This window comes from Kogia breviceps, chromosome 10 (genome assembly GCF_026419965.1).
Source record: "Kogia breviceps isolate mKogBre1 chromosome 10, mKogBre1 haplotype 1, whole genome shotgun sequence".
NCBI classification, from domain to species: Eukaryota; Metazoa; Chordata; class Mammalia; order Artiodactyla; family Physeteridae; genus Kogia; species Kogia breviceps.
Genome location: NC_081319.1, coordinates 73,694,368 through 73,707,876, shown reverse-complemented (window position 1 = coordinate 73,707,876; position 13,509 = coordinate 73,694,368). Strand labels below are relative to the sequence as shown.

Sequence of the window (13,509 nt, the reverse complement as noted above, 5' to 3'; positions counted from 1 at the left end):
CCTAAAGCACTTAGGTCGTGGTGTGACTGGCACAAAGGCCAGAGCTGCCTGTAGGAAAAGACTCAAGATCTTTGGGTGAGTTTGAAGTTGTGCTTTGCAAGGCCTAGAACACTTAGCCTCCTGGGATAGGAGCAGAGGGTGTGGACTACAACTCCCAGAAGGCCGCGCGGCACGGAGCCCTCACCAATTGGCTGGTAGGGCCCCGCCCCCACCACGCCCCTGCCGCGAGGACCCGGGGCAGTGAGTCCCGGGCTAGCTTGCTCCCGTAGCCGGCTACCTAGTGTAGTCTCGCCCTGCCCGACACGTTTCATGGCGGCTCAGCCAGTGTCCCGGATGCTGCGGCGGGTCCTGAGGTCCAGCGTCCGGAGCTGCAGCTCGGGCGCTCCGGTGACGCAGCCACACCCCGGAGAGCCCTCCCAACCTGCCGTGGAGGTGAGCCTCCCGCATCCACACTTTCCTGGGGAGGGGGTGGCCTGGCAGCTGCACCTTATGATCAGAAGCACCTCGGCCCGTCCGCGGTAGCTGCTTCTGGGAGGGGTGTCCGCCTCTGCGAGGGACTCCTCAGCGCTTATTTAGGGGTGGGGAGAGAAGTGGAATGATGTTTTCTAGACTGCCCAGTCTCACCCGGTATCCCAACGAGGGGTGGCGGGGTGGGGCGCTCCTTGGGGTCTGGCTTAAAAATCTCCCTGACCACCCATCCGTGCAACCCCCTTCCAGGTCTGAGTGACTCCCAGAGATGGTGGAGCAGGCGCAGGCAGGACTCTGGGACCAATGAGATATTATTAGTACCCCTTTCAGCCCTGCCTCACACCCAGCCTCTTCTTTAAACATTTTCCTCCCTGCCCCCCAGTGGAGGTTGTGTGTGATCAGGTGTTTTTGTGACACCCCACTTCATAGTGTGACACTGACTAAAAATGTCACCTTGGTGCTGCCAGTAGTCAGTTGTCACTTTGTAGTCACACGGTTGTGTGACCCCGTCCTTCACTGACTCTTTGTTTCATCTTCATTTCCCTTAGGAGGGTTCAGTCTCTTTCTAGAGCAGAAAGGAGTCAGGACCTGGGCTCTTGCAGGTTAGGGACTCCTCTATCTCTTTAGGGTTGGGATAGCCCCCCTCAGTCCTTAACAGCATCTCAGAGGGGTTTCTGGCATAAGAAGTTTTAAATTTGTTTTGCCCATATTGTCAGGGAATCACTTGGGGAGAAGCATCTTTTTTTTGGTGACACCTTTTCTAGGCTGATCTGGTCATTTCTTTTCCCACCTCCTGGCTCAGGGCTTCAAGTTCTGGGATTCATCAGATCATGCACCTGCTGTTGCTCAATCAAGGGGAGGGCCTCAGCGTGACTTGCTTTCCCCAGATCTGATCTCCCCTTCCCCCCACCCCCGGGATCCTCAGATAAGCAGATCCCATTTCTGGGAGGTGGAGAAGTTTGTCAGTATCCTTGAACTCTGAACTTCGTGGAGGGAAAAATGGGAAAGCAAAGATGAGAGATCTTTAAAGAATTCAGGAAAAGCGAAGTTTCTTCTCCCCCTTGCCCCTAATTGACTTTGTACCTTTCATCCTGTGCTAAGTGGCTTCATTTGTGGTCTCCCTCCGTCCGCACAAGAAACCACGTGAAGTGAGTAGAGTTTGTATTTTCAGGTGAGGATGCTCATGGAAGTTAACTTCCCTGGAGTCCCTGAGCTGTAAAGTAAGGGAACCGGAGCTCAAACTCTAGCACTTGTGCTCCTGCTTCTTTTCTGTGGGGAGAGTAGAAGAGAGGCTGCTCTTACCCTTTCCTTTACACCATAAGGGCAGGTAGAGTTAGCAGGTAAGAAGGTGGACTCGATGCCTCTGTTTGAATCCCAGCCCTACCACTTACTAGGTATGTGAACTTGAGCAAGTCTTCTCAGTGTCTCAGTGTTCTCCTCTGTAAAATGGGAATAACAGTGTCTACTTCATAAGGTGGTTATAGGGCTTAAAGGAGTTAATATTATGTATATATATATATATATATATATATATATATATATATACTTAGAACAAAACCTGGCACATGTATGTGCTGTGCATGTGTATTGCACATGTTTGTTGTAATTATTATGCTTGCTGCCATTGCCACATACTGTGTCCCCCAAGTCCCCTCCCGCCTGGACACTCAGGGTAGTCATTCTGTCAACTATCTGATCACAGACCTCCCACCCTGGACATTCCCTACCAGGGTTATTATCCTCAGCAGACAGGTTGCTCCTTGGGTGTTGCTTGCTCCCCTGCCTTTCTCAGTACACTGCTTAGCTGGTGCTCTGCAGGCAGTAGAGTTAGCAGGTACTTTTTGGCTGTTTGAAACAGATCTGTTGAGGGTGCACGTGACAGAGCACTGGACAGGGAGCCCCAAGCTTTTATGCTCGCTTTGCCCCCAGTTTTTCCTGGCTCCTGGGCCTGTCTCTTCCCCTCTCTTCCTGTCTTTGAAACCAGTGGATGGACTAGCCCATCTGTATGCAGTGGGGGAGGGCGCAGAATTTCCTTAGGAGAATCTCAGAGGTATGTTCAACCAATCCACCGAGCTTGTCAGTTGGCAGGAGTAGGGGTGGGGGCATCTGGAACCCCTGTCCTCCCTTCCCTTCCTGTAGGGTGCCTTTCCCCGTACTCTACACAGGGCCCTGAGGTCTGGTTTGGGATGGGAAGTGCTTAGAGAGACGGGGGAGAGCCCCTGGGTGTTGTCTGTGTGTCGGGGTGTAGGTGTGGGAGAGAGGTGCGGTGAGGGGAGGGATCTGGCTGTGAGGACAGTGGATGGGGGCATGGGCTTGGTCCCGAGGCAGATCGAGGAGCTTCTGCAGGTGGAAGGGGGAGGCGGGTAGGGGAGACAGCTCCCTCCGGCCTGGTTGGGGCAGCAGGACAGAGGGCTTCCCCCAGCTGCAAGCACTACACCCTTCTTTCTCCCTCTCAGGCTCCATGCAGGCTTTGCTGGGACGACAAGGGGCTGGCCTCAGGTCCTGGGCCTGCTTCCCTGGGGCAGGGCCAGGGGAAAGGATGACTGTGCCAGGCAAAGCACCCAGCTGTTCAGGGGGCTGGAGAGAACACACGTGGGAGAGGGCTGTGCAGGAAGGGACTGGTACATGAGGAGGGCCGGGGCGGGGCAGTCACACACGGAAGGAAAGGAGACCTTTCAGGGGGCTGCCTGGACTTCCAACCTGCCCAGCTCCTCAACAGCTTTGTTTCAGTGAAGTGTGACTTATCCTCGCTGGGAGCCACAGGTGTGAAGACCTCACACTTAGGGTAGGGCTGGAGGGGGGGAGTGGAGGTCAAAGCCTGGGGCCGGGCACTTCACCAGGTCCCCTCATTTAATAGAGATTAATTTTGAGCCACCTGGGTATACGTCCTCCCAAAGAGCAGGTAAATCAGGGCCACTGATCTTTGGGTTTGGCCTGTGCTCTTTTTCTCCTGCTCCTCTAGTGTCTGCACTCCAGAGCTGTTTGGGGGTTGGCCTTTATCATTCAGATCAAAGGCCCAAGGTTAGCGAATATTAGAGAAGGCACTTTGAGGGCAGAGTCCCTCCCTTAACTAACTCCTGTCTACCACTCTTCCCCACTCCGTCCCAGTCTGCACTGGGTTGGTAGGCAAGATATAACCAGGAGCATGTGGTAGGCTGCCTAGTTCCTGGTTGTAGCACTAGTATCTGTGGTTCGTGGGAAGCTCAGTCCCCACTTGTCCTGCTTTGAGTGGTGTGACAGCGTGTCTGAAACCCCAGCCTTGGGCCCTCTGCCATTAAGTAGGGCTTTGCAAGATGAGGGAAGCTGACAAGAGTGGGAAAACTAGTCACAGCACACACACAGAGTGCCCCTCCGTGGATACATGATGGATGGATATTTGTAAGTAGGAGTTAGATTAAGAGGATGGGAGCAGTCACTTCCTGAACACCTACTGTGTGACAGGAACTCCTCCGGTTGAGTTAGGTAGGATCATTGTCCACACTTTATGGACGAGGAAGTTAAGGCTTAAAGAATGGTAGGCAACTAGCTCTACAGCTAGCTGGTAACAGAGCCAGGCTTCTAGTTCAAGTTTGCCTGCTCCCAAAGCCTATGCTCAGAACCGCAATCACCCCGGATTAAAATGACACCGGGTCCTGGTGTGGCAGGGCCAGTGGTTCTCAGCCTGGGCTGCAGAGCTGAACAGGGGCGTTTCAGACAAACCACTAGAGCCCCATCCCAGAGAGCAGTTGAGTCCAAATCTTTGGGCTGGGGCTCTGGCATCAGCATGTCTTAGAAGGTCTTCAGGTGATTTTAATGTGTAACAAGAGCTGAGAACCACTGTACGAGGCTAAACCATTTTGACACTAGAGACCAGCCTAGAAATGAATGGCAACCCCAGCGTAACTGGGTTTTCCATGCACCGCCTTTCCCTCTGGATTAGGGACCTGCCTGTCTGTTCATTGGCACAGCGGTTCGACACCTGCTAAGACACTGGGAAACAGAGTCAGGCAGGAAGGCTTCCCACCCAGGGGAAACAGCCTGGTCCAGGCCGGGGCCGGGGAATATGAGCAGCTAAGGGTGTTCTGCTTCTGACATGTCCTAGCCCCTCCTGGCCAAGAGGCATTGCCGTCTCATCTGCCCAGTAATTCTCCCAGGATTCTGGGTTCCTCTGACTGGTGCTGATATTTTTTCCTCCAGGGAGTTTAAAGGGAAGAAAAAAAATGGAAGAAGGAAAGTAGGGCATGCAGTGTTGGAGGAGAGAGGAGGCAGGGATGAGGTGTGTTAATACCCAAGTGAGGAGTTTGCAATCCTGGCAGAGAGAGAGAGCGAGAGAGAGAGCCAGAGAGACAGAGAGAGCGAGAGAGAGACAGACAGAGAGAGAGAGAGAGAGAGAGAGACAGAGAGAGCGAGAGACAGACAGACAGAGAGAGAGACAGAGAGAGCGAGAGTGAGACAGACAGAGAGAGAGAGAGCAAGAGACAGAGAGAGAGGGAAGAGAGAGAGAGAGCAAGAGACAAAGACAGAGACAGACAGAGAGAGAGACAGAGAGAGAGAGTTTAGGAGGCTGTGTCAGCTACTGGCTGTACAGAGTCAGAACGAATCTAGATAAGGTCACTCCAGGTCTCAAAAGTGAAATCTGGCCTGCCCCTCCCGTGGCCAGAACAGAGGGCCTAATTCCATTCTGGGTTGCCCCATTCCTCTGCTCCCTCTCCGCTTTCTGCTGAGTCATGCTTCTTAGTCCTCTCACTTGCTCCCTATTCTAGGCTTTATTTTCGCTCCTCCCTCACCCAGCCACCTCTCCCAGGATATGCAGATTAGGGTGAGGAGGGCATCTTGGCAAGTGAGGAGATGAGGTCTGGGGGGACTAACAAATCACTGAATTGTGAATAGCTGCTGATTCCCAGGTGTCTGAGCTCCTGGACTGTTGTGGCCGATGGGGATGGGACTTTTTTTTTTTTTAATATAAATTTATTTATTTTATTGGCTGTGTTGGGTCTTCGTTGCTGTGAGCGGGCTTTCTCTAGTTGCAGCGAGTGGGGGCTACTCTTCATTGGGGTGCGCTGGCTTCTCATTGCCGTGACTTCTCCTAGAGCCCGGAACATGGGCTCTAGGCGCACGGGCTTCAGTAGTTGTGGCACGCAGGCTCAGTAGTTGTGGCACACGGGCTTAGTTGCTCCGCGGTGTGTGGGATCTTCCCCGACCAGGGCTTGAACCCGTGACCCCTGCATTGGCAGGCCGATTCTTAACCACTGCACCACTAGGGAAGTCCTGGGTTGGGACACGTGATTCTGAAGCGTCCCTGCCCCACCCCCAAGGGTACTGGTGGAAAGGCAGTGGGGTGAGTAGGGAAGGAGGAACACTTGCTATTATTTCAGACTGCAGTTCAGAGAAATGACGGCTACTTTCTCGTCACGGGGCTGTGAGCAGGGTTTCTTAGAGGATGTGGGAAACTGGTCTTGGGGCAGGCAGAGCGAGGTCTGTTTTATGGACCCAGGAAAGTCATGAAGCACCCCCTGCTCTCTCTCATATCCCTACCTCCTGAGTCAGTCAGTGGCCCTTGACTATACATTAGAATCACCTGGAGAGGTGAAAAACACAGCACTTGGAGCTCTGAATTCAGCTGGTCTCCAGTAGAATTTTTTTCTTCAACTCCCCAGATGGTTCTAACATGTAGCCAGGGCTGAGGAGGTCTCTGAAGTCAGTGTTTCTTCTTCCTGGACCTCAGGAGGACTGGAGGCCTGCTTTCTTAGGTTACAAGATCATGAGAATCCTGGGTGTTTCCCTTCTAGTGTCCTGACTAGCCCCTTCCTTTAGAGTAAGACAGCCTTAGCCCACAACTGTGTTCTCCTTTAACAGCTGGGAGAGCAGGCCTGGAGGAGTTAGAGAACTTTCCCAGTGTGTCCCCAGTCCAGAGCCTTATCCATAGACCTCACGGATGACCACCACAGTCATGATTTCTTTGTTCTAAAGATTCTAGAGAAATGACTTCTCCCCGCCCTATGTACCATCCCGTGTACCTTCTTGGACACACCCTATGCAACTAGGGGAAGGAATTTAGAACTTGGAATCAGAAGACCTGGATTTGAATCCTGGTTCTGCCAGGGGTATTCTTGGACCCCATTCAAGAGTTGGTTATAATAATCCCTTAAGGTGTGGGGCTGGAACAGAGAACATTCTTTGGAAACCTTAAGATGCCTTGCAAACTATAACTTCTGTGGAGCAGTTATCTCATCAGCATGTCATGACCCAGGGCTGTGTTCTAAATGGGGGGATGGGGGAGGGGAGAGAGAGCAAACTAGTTCAGATTTAGGAAACGGTGAGATTGGCTGCCTCCTTTCTCTCCCCAGGATTGGTTTGGGCCTTGTGGGGGGCCTCGGGCAATCTCCTCCCCTTATACCCCAATCAATGGGTCCTTAATCCTTTTTTCTGGCCACCGGGTGGGTGAAGGATAAGGACTAAAGTAATCTGGGAACGGGGTTAGTGTGGTGGCCATCCTGGCACCTCCATTCTCCCTTCCTGGAAGCTGGTGGCCTCATTCCCTCTGCAGGTCCCCCTAGTGTGCTGTCCTCCCCCCAAGGCCTTCTGTGGGAGGGGAGCCTTCCCCGTGGGTTTACCCTCCCCAGCTGGGCGTGGCCCCTGGCTGCTCCTGGGGGTGTGGCCTGTTGAGTCCTCCTGGGTGGTGAGGAGGCCCCAGAGAGCCCCCCATCCGCAAGGGGGAGGCAGCTTGTGTGACACCCCCCCCTCACAGTGAGTGACTTTGTTTCGAGCTCAAGGTAAGGAATGGGAGGCCTGGGTGGGACAAGTGGCTTCCGTGTCCCAGGTCACCTTCCCTCTCAGCTACCTGCTGTCTCCCTCCTCCTTTCTGGACGTACTTGTCTGGTGGCGTGGTTGCCAGGTGCCAAATGGCACCTGCCGTCCCAGTGACCCATCCAAGAGATGCTAGAGACGGCTGTTCCAGGATAGGCTTCCTTTGAGGGAGGGGGTGACAGGGAGGAGGTGGGGCCCGGCTGGGGCTTTAGTGCCCTTCCCTGTGCCATGCTGCCCAGCCGGTAGGCAGCTGCACCCCTGCAGGGGTCCTCCACCCTGGAGCTGAGTGTGGGACCTTGGAGGGGCAGGTCCTTCCCTCCAGGCCTGTTTCCCAACCTGTGAATAAGAGGAGAATACCAGACCCCCAGGACTGCGGAGCCCATGTGGATGGAAACGCTAGCAGTGTGCCTGGGTGTCAGAGAGGAGGGAGGGGATGGTCGAGGGGAGAGAGCTTGCTCTCCCCAGGTGGGCTCTCCTCGCACCTCTCCCCCAGCCCCTGTTGTCGCAGGTGCTGTCCGGACGGAGGCGGTTCCTGATGGAGCATGCAGCCCCCTTCTCTGCCTTCCTCACCGACAGCTTCGGCCGGCGCCACAGCTACCTGCGGATCTCCCTCACCGAGAAGTGCAACCTCAGATGTGAGTTGCTCTCCTGGGCTCCTGTCCCTCTGCTGCAGTACCCCCTGAAATCACCCCCTATCTAGGAATCTTTCTCAATCCTCCCCATTCCTCTTTCTAGAAAACTCCACCTGCCCTTCTTCCTTGCTTGCCAGGTGGGGTTCAGGGGCAAGGTAGGGGTCAAGGGTGAGTTTTATGATCTGGAAGCTGGGTTCTACTTGGGATTAGGTTGGAGAACAGAATTGCTGTTGGGTTTAGGATTGAGGTTGGCCTGGGATCTCCCACTCTTCGGGGCTCTTTCCCCTCCCTCCTGTTTCCTTGCGGTCCCCACGGTTCAGGATGTGGCCTGGGGACTGCTGGATGGTGTAAACAAGTGAGATAGGCAGCAGTGCCAGCTTTAAAGACACCCCAACCCCAGTCCCATGAGACGAGTTGTCTGGGGCCAGGCTAGTACAGAGTCCTTGTTTCATAACCCCACGCGGAGTGCTCTGGGCCAGATCCACCGCTTGGAGGGACTTCCGAAGTGTGTCCATCTGTCCTGCCTTCCTTCCCTCCCTCCTTCTCTTCTTCCTTCCTTTCTCTCACTGTAGCTCACAATGAGAAATATATTTACTTCATGGCCCAGTAAATATGTACATGTGTAGTAAATGTTTAACCAAACAATACTCATTACGTGCAGTACTGATGTTCTGATGTTGTTACCCTAATCTGTTCCATCTTAAAAGACCAATTCCGGACCCTTCACTGATTTGACTGAATGACCCCCTATGTCAGCCTCATTTATCATCTGTAAGCCCTGAGGGACAGCAAGGCCAGTTGGGGAAGGGGTGTTAAATTTTGTAGGCGAGAGTGGTGAGCCCCAAAGAGAATCTGGCCTAGGGTTTGTGGCACCTCAGACTTGGCCGGGTCTTTCCTCATGGCTGGGGTGGGGTTCAGGAGACACTTGTGGCCTGGTGGGGGAGTTGGGGACTGGTGACATCGCAGCCTGACTGCTGCAGTCACTTCCTTCCTCCACGTCCCTTCCCTCCCCTCAGGTCAATACTGCATGCCCGAGGAGGGTGTCCCTCTGACCCCCAAGGCAGACCTGCTAACCACAGAAGAGATCCTAACCCTGGCCCGCCTCTTTGTGAAAGAAGGCGTAGACAAGATCCGACTCACGGGCGGGGAGCCGCTCATTCGGCCGGACGTGGTGGACATTGTGGGTGAGTTGACAAAAGTCGTCACCACCTCTCCCAGCTTGTGCCTCCTCCAGCTGGACTCCAATATTAATATCAGAAGCTAACACTCCTTTCGGGCATTATGCTCACAGAGTCCTATGCGTTCTGAGACAGGTACCATTACTATTCCCATTTTGTAAAGAATGGAGGCACAAAGAAGTTCAATAACTTGCCCAAGGTCACAAAGCTAGTAAGTGCCAGAGCCCAGTGGTTTGATGTCAAATTTAGACTAAAGTCCTCACCAGGGCTTGGGCGCCCGTGTGATCTGGTTCCCGTCAACCGCGGAGACCTCTCTCCTGCCGCTTGGCCTCCATCCTCCCCTCCATTCACGCTGCCGGGCCTTTGCACGTGCTTTTCCCTTTGCCAGGAACACAGGGCTCCCTGCCTGCCTCATTCAGGGGTCTGCTCCAGTGTCATCTCCTTGGGGAGGTCTCCTTGGCCGCTCTGTCTAAATTCCCCCTCACATACCCCAGCTGCTCTGTCTCTCAGAAGTTGGCACAGTACAGCCCATGGGCCAAAACTGGGCCACCACCTGTGTGTGTGCAGCCTGCAAGCTAAGAATAGTTTCCATATTTCTAAAAGATTGAAAAGGAAAATCAAAAGAATAACATTTGTGGTGCTTGAAAATTATATGAAATTTTAAATTCACTGTCCATTAATAAAGTTTTACTGGCACATAGCCACACCCACTCATTTACATATCTCCCCTGTTGCAGAGCTAAGTTGCCACAAAGACCATATGGCCAGCAAAGCCAAAGGTGTTTACTGTCTGGCCTTTTAGCAGAAAAAGTGTGGCGATCCTACTCTACCACGTGGTGTTATTTGGTTGGTTTTTGTCTGTCTCCTCATTAACTAGCATGAAAGCTCTCACGGAACTGGGCAGGTTCTGTTCATAGCTGTGTTCCGAGCACCTAGGGAAGCGCCTGACACATAGTTGGGGCTCCCTGGTGTTTGCTGGATGAGTGAAGGTGGTTCAAAATACGATCTCTGAAGGATGACGTGCCCACGTGTGAATCTCAGCTGCACCTCATACTCGTAGTGTATCTTGAGCAACTTTTAAACTCCATCCTAAGGCTTCAGACAGAGACGGTAACGTACCTTATAGGGTGGACCTTGGAAGGAAATGAGAAGGAAATGACCAGCTAGTGGCGAGTGCTGTGTGTGGCCCAGCAGAGCCTCTTGCCATATGCTGGTTCTAAGCCCCGAGGTCAGGCAGAGACCATGAGCATTTAATTGTAAAAGATGGAATCCGAGGAAAATAAGTTTCCATGTTCTTGACTGCTGAGTCCCCGGCTTCAGCTGATTGGGGTGGGATCTCCCAGCCCCCAGCTCTCTGCCTCACTTGCTGGTTCAGTAAACGTTCTCTGGAATGCCTTCTTACGTGCCTGGCACTGTGCTGGCGTCAGAGGGGAGTGAGCCGCAGGCCCTGCCTTCAGGGACCTGCAGCCCATTGGCGGAAGCAGCCCCTGGAGCCTGCCGCCATCTGGTGAGGAGCCCAGGTGCTGTGGGAGTCCCAAGGAGGGGCCCAGGGACCCCTGCAAGCTCTTTCCTCCCTCCTTCCCTGTGGCCAGCTCCCTCCCACCCCCACCGATCACTTGACCTGGAATCCTGCCATCATTCCTAGGCTACATATGCTGGCCCAGGGGAGTTGACCTGACCCCCTGTTCAGGCAGCTCCTCAGAGCCTGAAAAGCAGTCTGGGTTCCAGGAAAGGGCCAAACCTAGCTGGCTGCCAGGCCCCAGCCCCCTCGGTTAGGCACTTCATCTGCCCTCTGTCCGGAGCCTGTGGGCGAGCCTGTGATCACTGCTGGTCAGAGAGGGGTGACTGAGCGCAGACGGGAGGATGCAGAGTCTCCACGGAAGCCACCACCTTGCTTAGTAGGAGGCCAGGGAGCCAGAAGAGGCAGCAGCCCTGTTCCTGATCTGGGCTCTTCCACCCCTTGGCCATGTGAACTTGTGCAGGTTCCTGCCCCACCCTGGGCCTCAGTGTCCTAATCTATGTGCTGGTCACCTCCCAGGCTTTCCTGCTCCGACGGCCCTGGGTTATTGGTCCTGGCTGATAGCGTGAGGCTGGCAAGGGTTTATCACCGCATAGATGCTGGTTAGGACAGGGACCAGCTGCAGTGACTGACTTTGGAGGATTTATCTCTTGTTTTAAGGGTGTGCACTGATGGGGCAGAGGTGGGGGTGGGTGGGAACTCTACCCCTCCCCAAGCCCTCCCCCAGTGCTCCAAGAAGAACGGCAGCTGCTGTGCTTGCTAACACTTTGACACCTCCCAGCCTAGCTCCTTTGATCTCCCCAGAGGTACTTCTTCAGAGCAAAACCACCCAGAAGGGCAGGGCAGGTGGGGCTATTAGGGAAGAAGGGCTGGGTAAAGGGAGGGGGATGTTCATAAGCACTTGTGAGAGTTTCGAGGGACCCTACCCCGGCTGAGAGTTTCGAGGGACCCCACCCCGGGGGCACAGAGTGAAGGGGCTGCGGGTTTCACAAAGCAGGCTGTCCTGGTCACTCCGGGTCCCTGCCTGAGGCTCTCAGCCCTGGGACTGGTGTTGTCGATCTCCGCCTGAGAAGACCGCTCAGCTCTCTGTTAGCCATCTGTGATCCCCTCCACCAACCCCAAGACGCTCCAGCACTCCTCCATCCTGGCTTGTGTTATGAACAAGTTCCTCTCCTCCCTCCTTTTCTTGTGTGTAAGGCAGCGCTGTCCAATACAACTTTCTGGGGTGATGGAAATATTCTCTATCTGTGTTGTCTGATAAGGTAGCCAGCCTTGGGCTTCACAAGCGGCTATTGTGACTGAGGAACTGAATTTGGAACTTTTATTTTCATTGATGTAAATGCCCACGTGTAGTTAGCAGCTGCCACGTTGGATGGTGAAGGTTTGAGATTTTCCAAAAGAAATTAAAAGAGGGGAACTATAGGCACACCTTACTTTATGGTGCTTTGCTTTACTGCTCTTCACAGATACTGCATTTTTTTTACAAACTGAGGGTTTGTGGCAACCCTGCATCGAGCAAGGCTATCGGTGCCGTTTTTCCAACGCATTTGCTCACTTTGTATCTCTGTGTCACATTTTTGTAATTCTCACAATATTTCCAACACTTTCATTGTTTTTGTTATGGTGATCTGTGATCAGTTATCTTTGTTACTACTTCAACTCCCTGAAGGCTTAATAGTAGTAATTTTTAACAATAAAGTATTTTTTAGTAAAAGTATGTACTTTTTTTAGACTAATGCTATTGCACACTTAATAGACTAAAATATAGTGTAAACATAACTCTTACATGCACTGGGAAACCAGAAAAATACATGTGACTTGCTTTATTGTGATACTTGCTTTATTAACAGTGGTCTGGAACCAAACCCACAATACCCCCAAGGTATGCCTATAAACATACAAGTATCAATACTGTGATAGTGTTCGCAGTGTTTGCAGAGGAACTATTTTGGATTCTAATTTCAAGACTGACTTTCGCTGTCAGATGACAGCTTAGTTGGAGAATCACTCAGTCCTGCAGGCTTTCCCTGTTTTGTCCTTCCTTCCTCCCTTCCTTTCTTCCGTTACGTTGAAGACATGAATTATGGAGCATCCAGTTCTTGCAGCTTAGAGCCCATAAGAGGCCTAATGCAATGGAGAGCCATTAAAGGTTTTTGAAATGGCATGAAGTTTTTTGTTTCATTTTATTTTGGATGGACTCTAGTTACCTAGAATTAGATTAAATCATAATCCTGGGTTTGTGAAATAATCTCATTATTGATCTGTGCATGGCATTTTTCACTTTATTCATACAAATTTATTTACATGTTTCAGTAATGTTATGAATTCCTAAGGAAACCCACTACCTCATCAATTTTTTTGGAAGAATCAGAACCCTGGCAAGAATCTTTAACCACCTCTGTGGACTTTCCTACCCTGTACTTCCTCCCTCCCAAGGAAACACTCCTAAATGTGGTGTTTATCATTCCCTTGCTTTTTAAAAATGAGGTGGTGTTTTTGAACTTTATAAGAATCATGCTGTGTGCAGTCTTTCAGGAATTACTCTTTTGACGCAACTGAAATTAACATACGTCATCCAGAGTTGCAGTTCATTTTCTCTGCGATCTCCTGTTCCATTAAATGAATATACCACACTTCCTGTTAGTGAACATTTGGGTTGTTTCCAGTTTATTGATATTATAAACAGTGCTGCTTTAAATACTTGTATTCTCATTCATGTGTCTTGGTATACAGTTTCTCTAGGAGTGGAATTTGCTGGGTTACTGAATATGTGAATGTTTAATCTTGGCAAACAATTTGGCATTGTCTTACAGGGGTTGTGCTACTTTACACTCTCCCCAGCAGTATGTAAGGATCCTCTGGGTCCTCCCCAACATTCAGTATTATCATTCTGGACTTTTGCCAGTGGACTGGATATAAAATGCTA

General features: G+C 52.0%; 1 protein-coding gene across 10 annotated transcripts in view; it reads left to right on the top strand.

Annotated features, from left to right (window-relative positions):
- The first annotated feature begins 219 nt into the window (after positions 1 to 219).
- Positions 220 to 13,509, top strand: part of MOCS1 (molybdenum cofactor synthesis 1) — a 38,610-nt gene continuing 25,320 nt past the window's right edge. For 8 of the 10 annotated variants that reach the window (XR_010835089.1, XR_010835088.1, XR_010835087.1 and 5 more), the window contains exons 1-3: positions 231 to 432; positions 7,763 to 7,889; positions 8,903 to 9,070. Coding sequence is in view for 7 of the 10 variants with exons in the window: in XM_067006154.1 (XP_066862255.1) it covers positions 310 to 432; positions 7,763 to 7,889; positions 8,903 to 9,070 (418 nt within the window). In the remaining 3 variants the exon portion in view is untranslated. Of the gene's footprint in view, positions 433 to 7,762; positions 7,890 to 8,902; positions 9,071 to 13,509 lie in introns of all 10 variants that reach the window. The other 2 variants (XM_059075363.2, XM_059075364.2) reach the window with 2 other exon arrangements.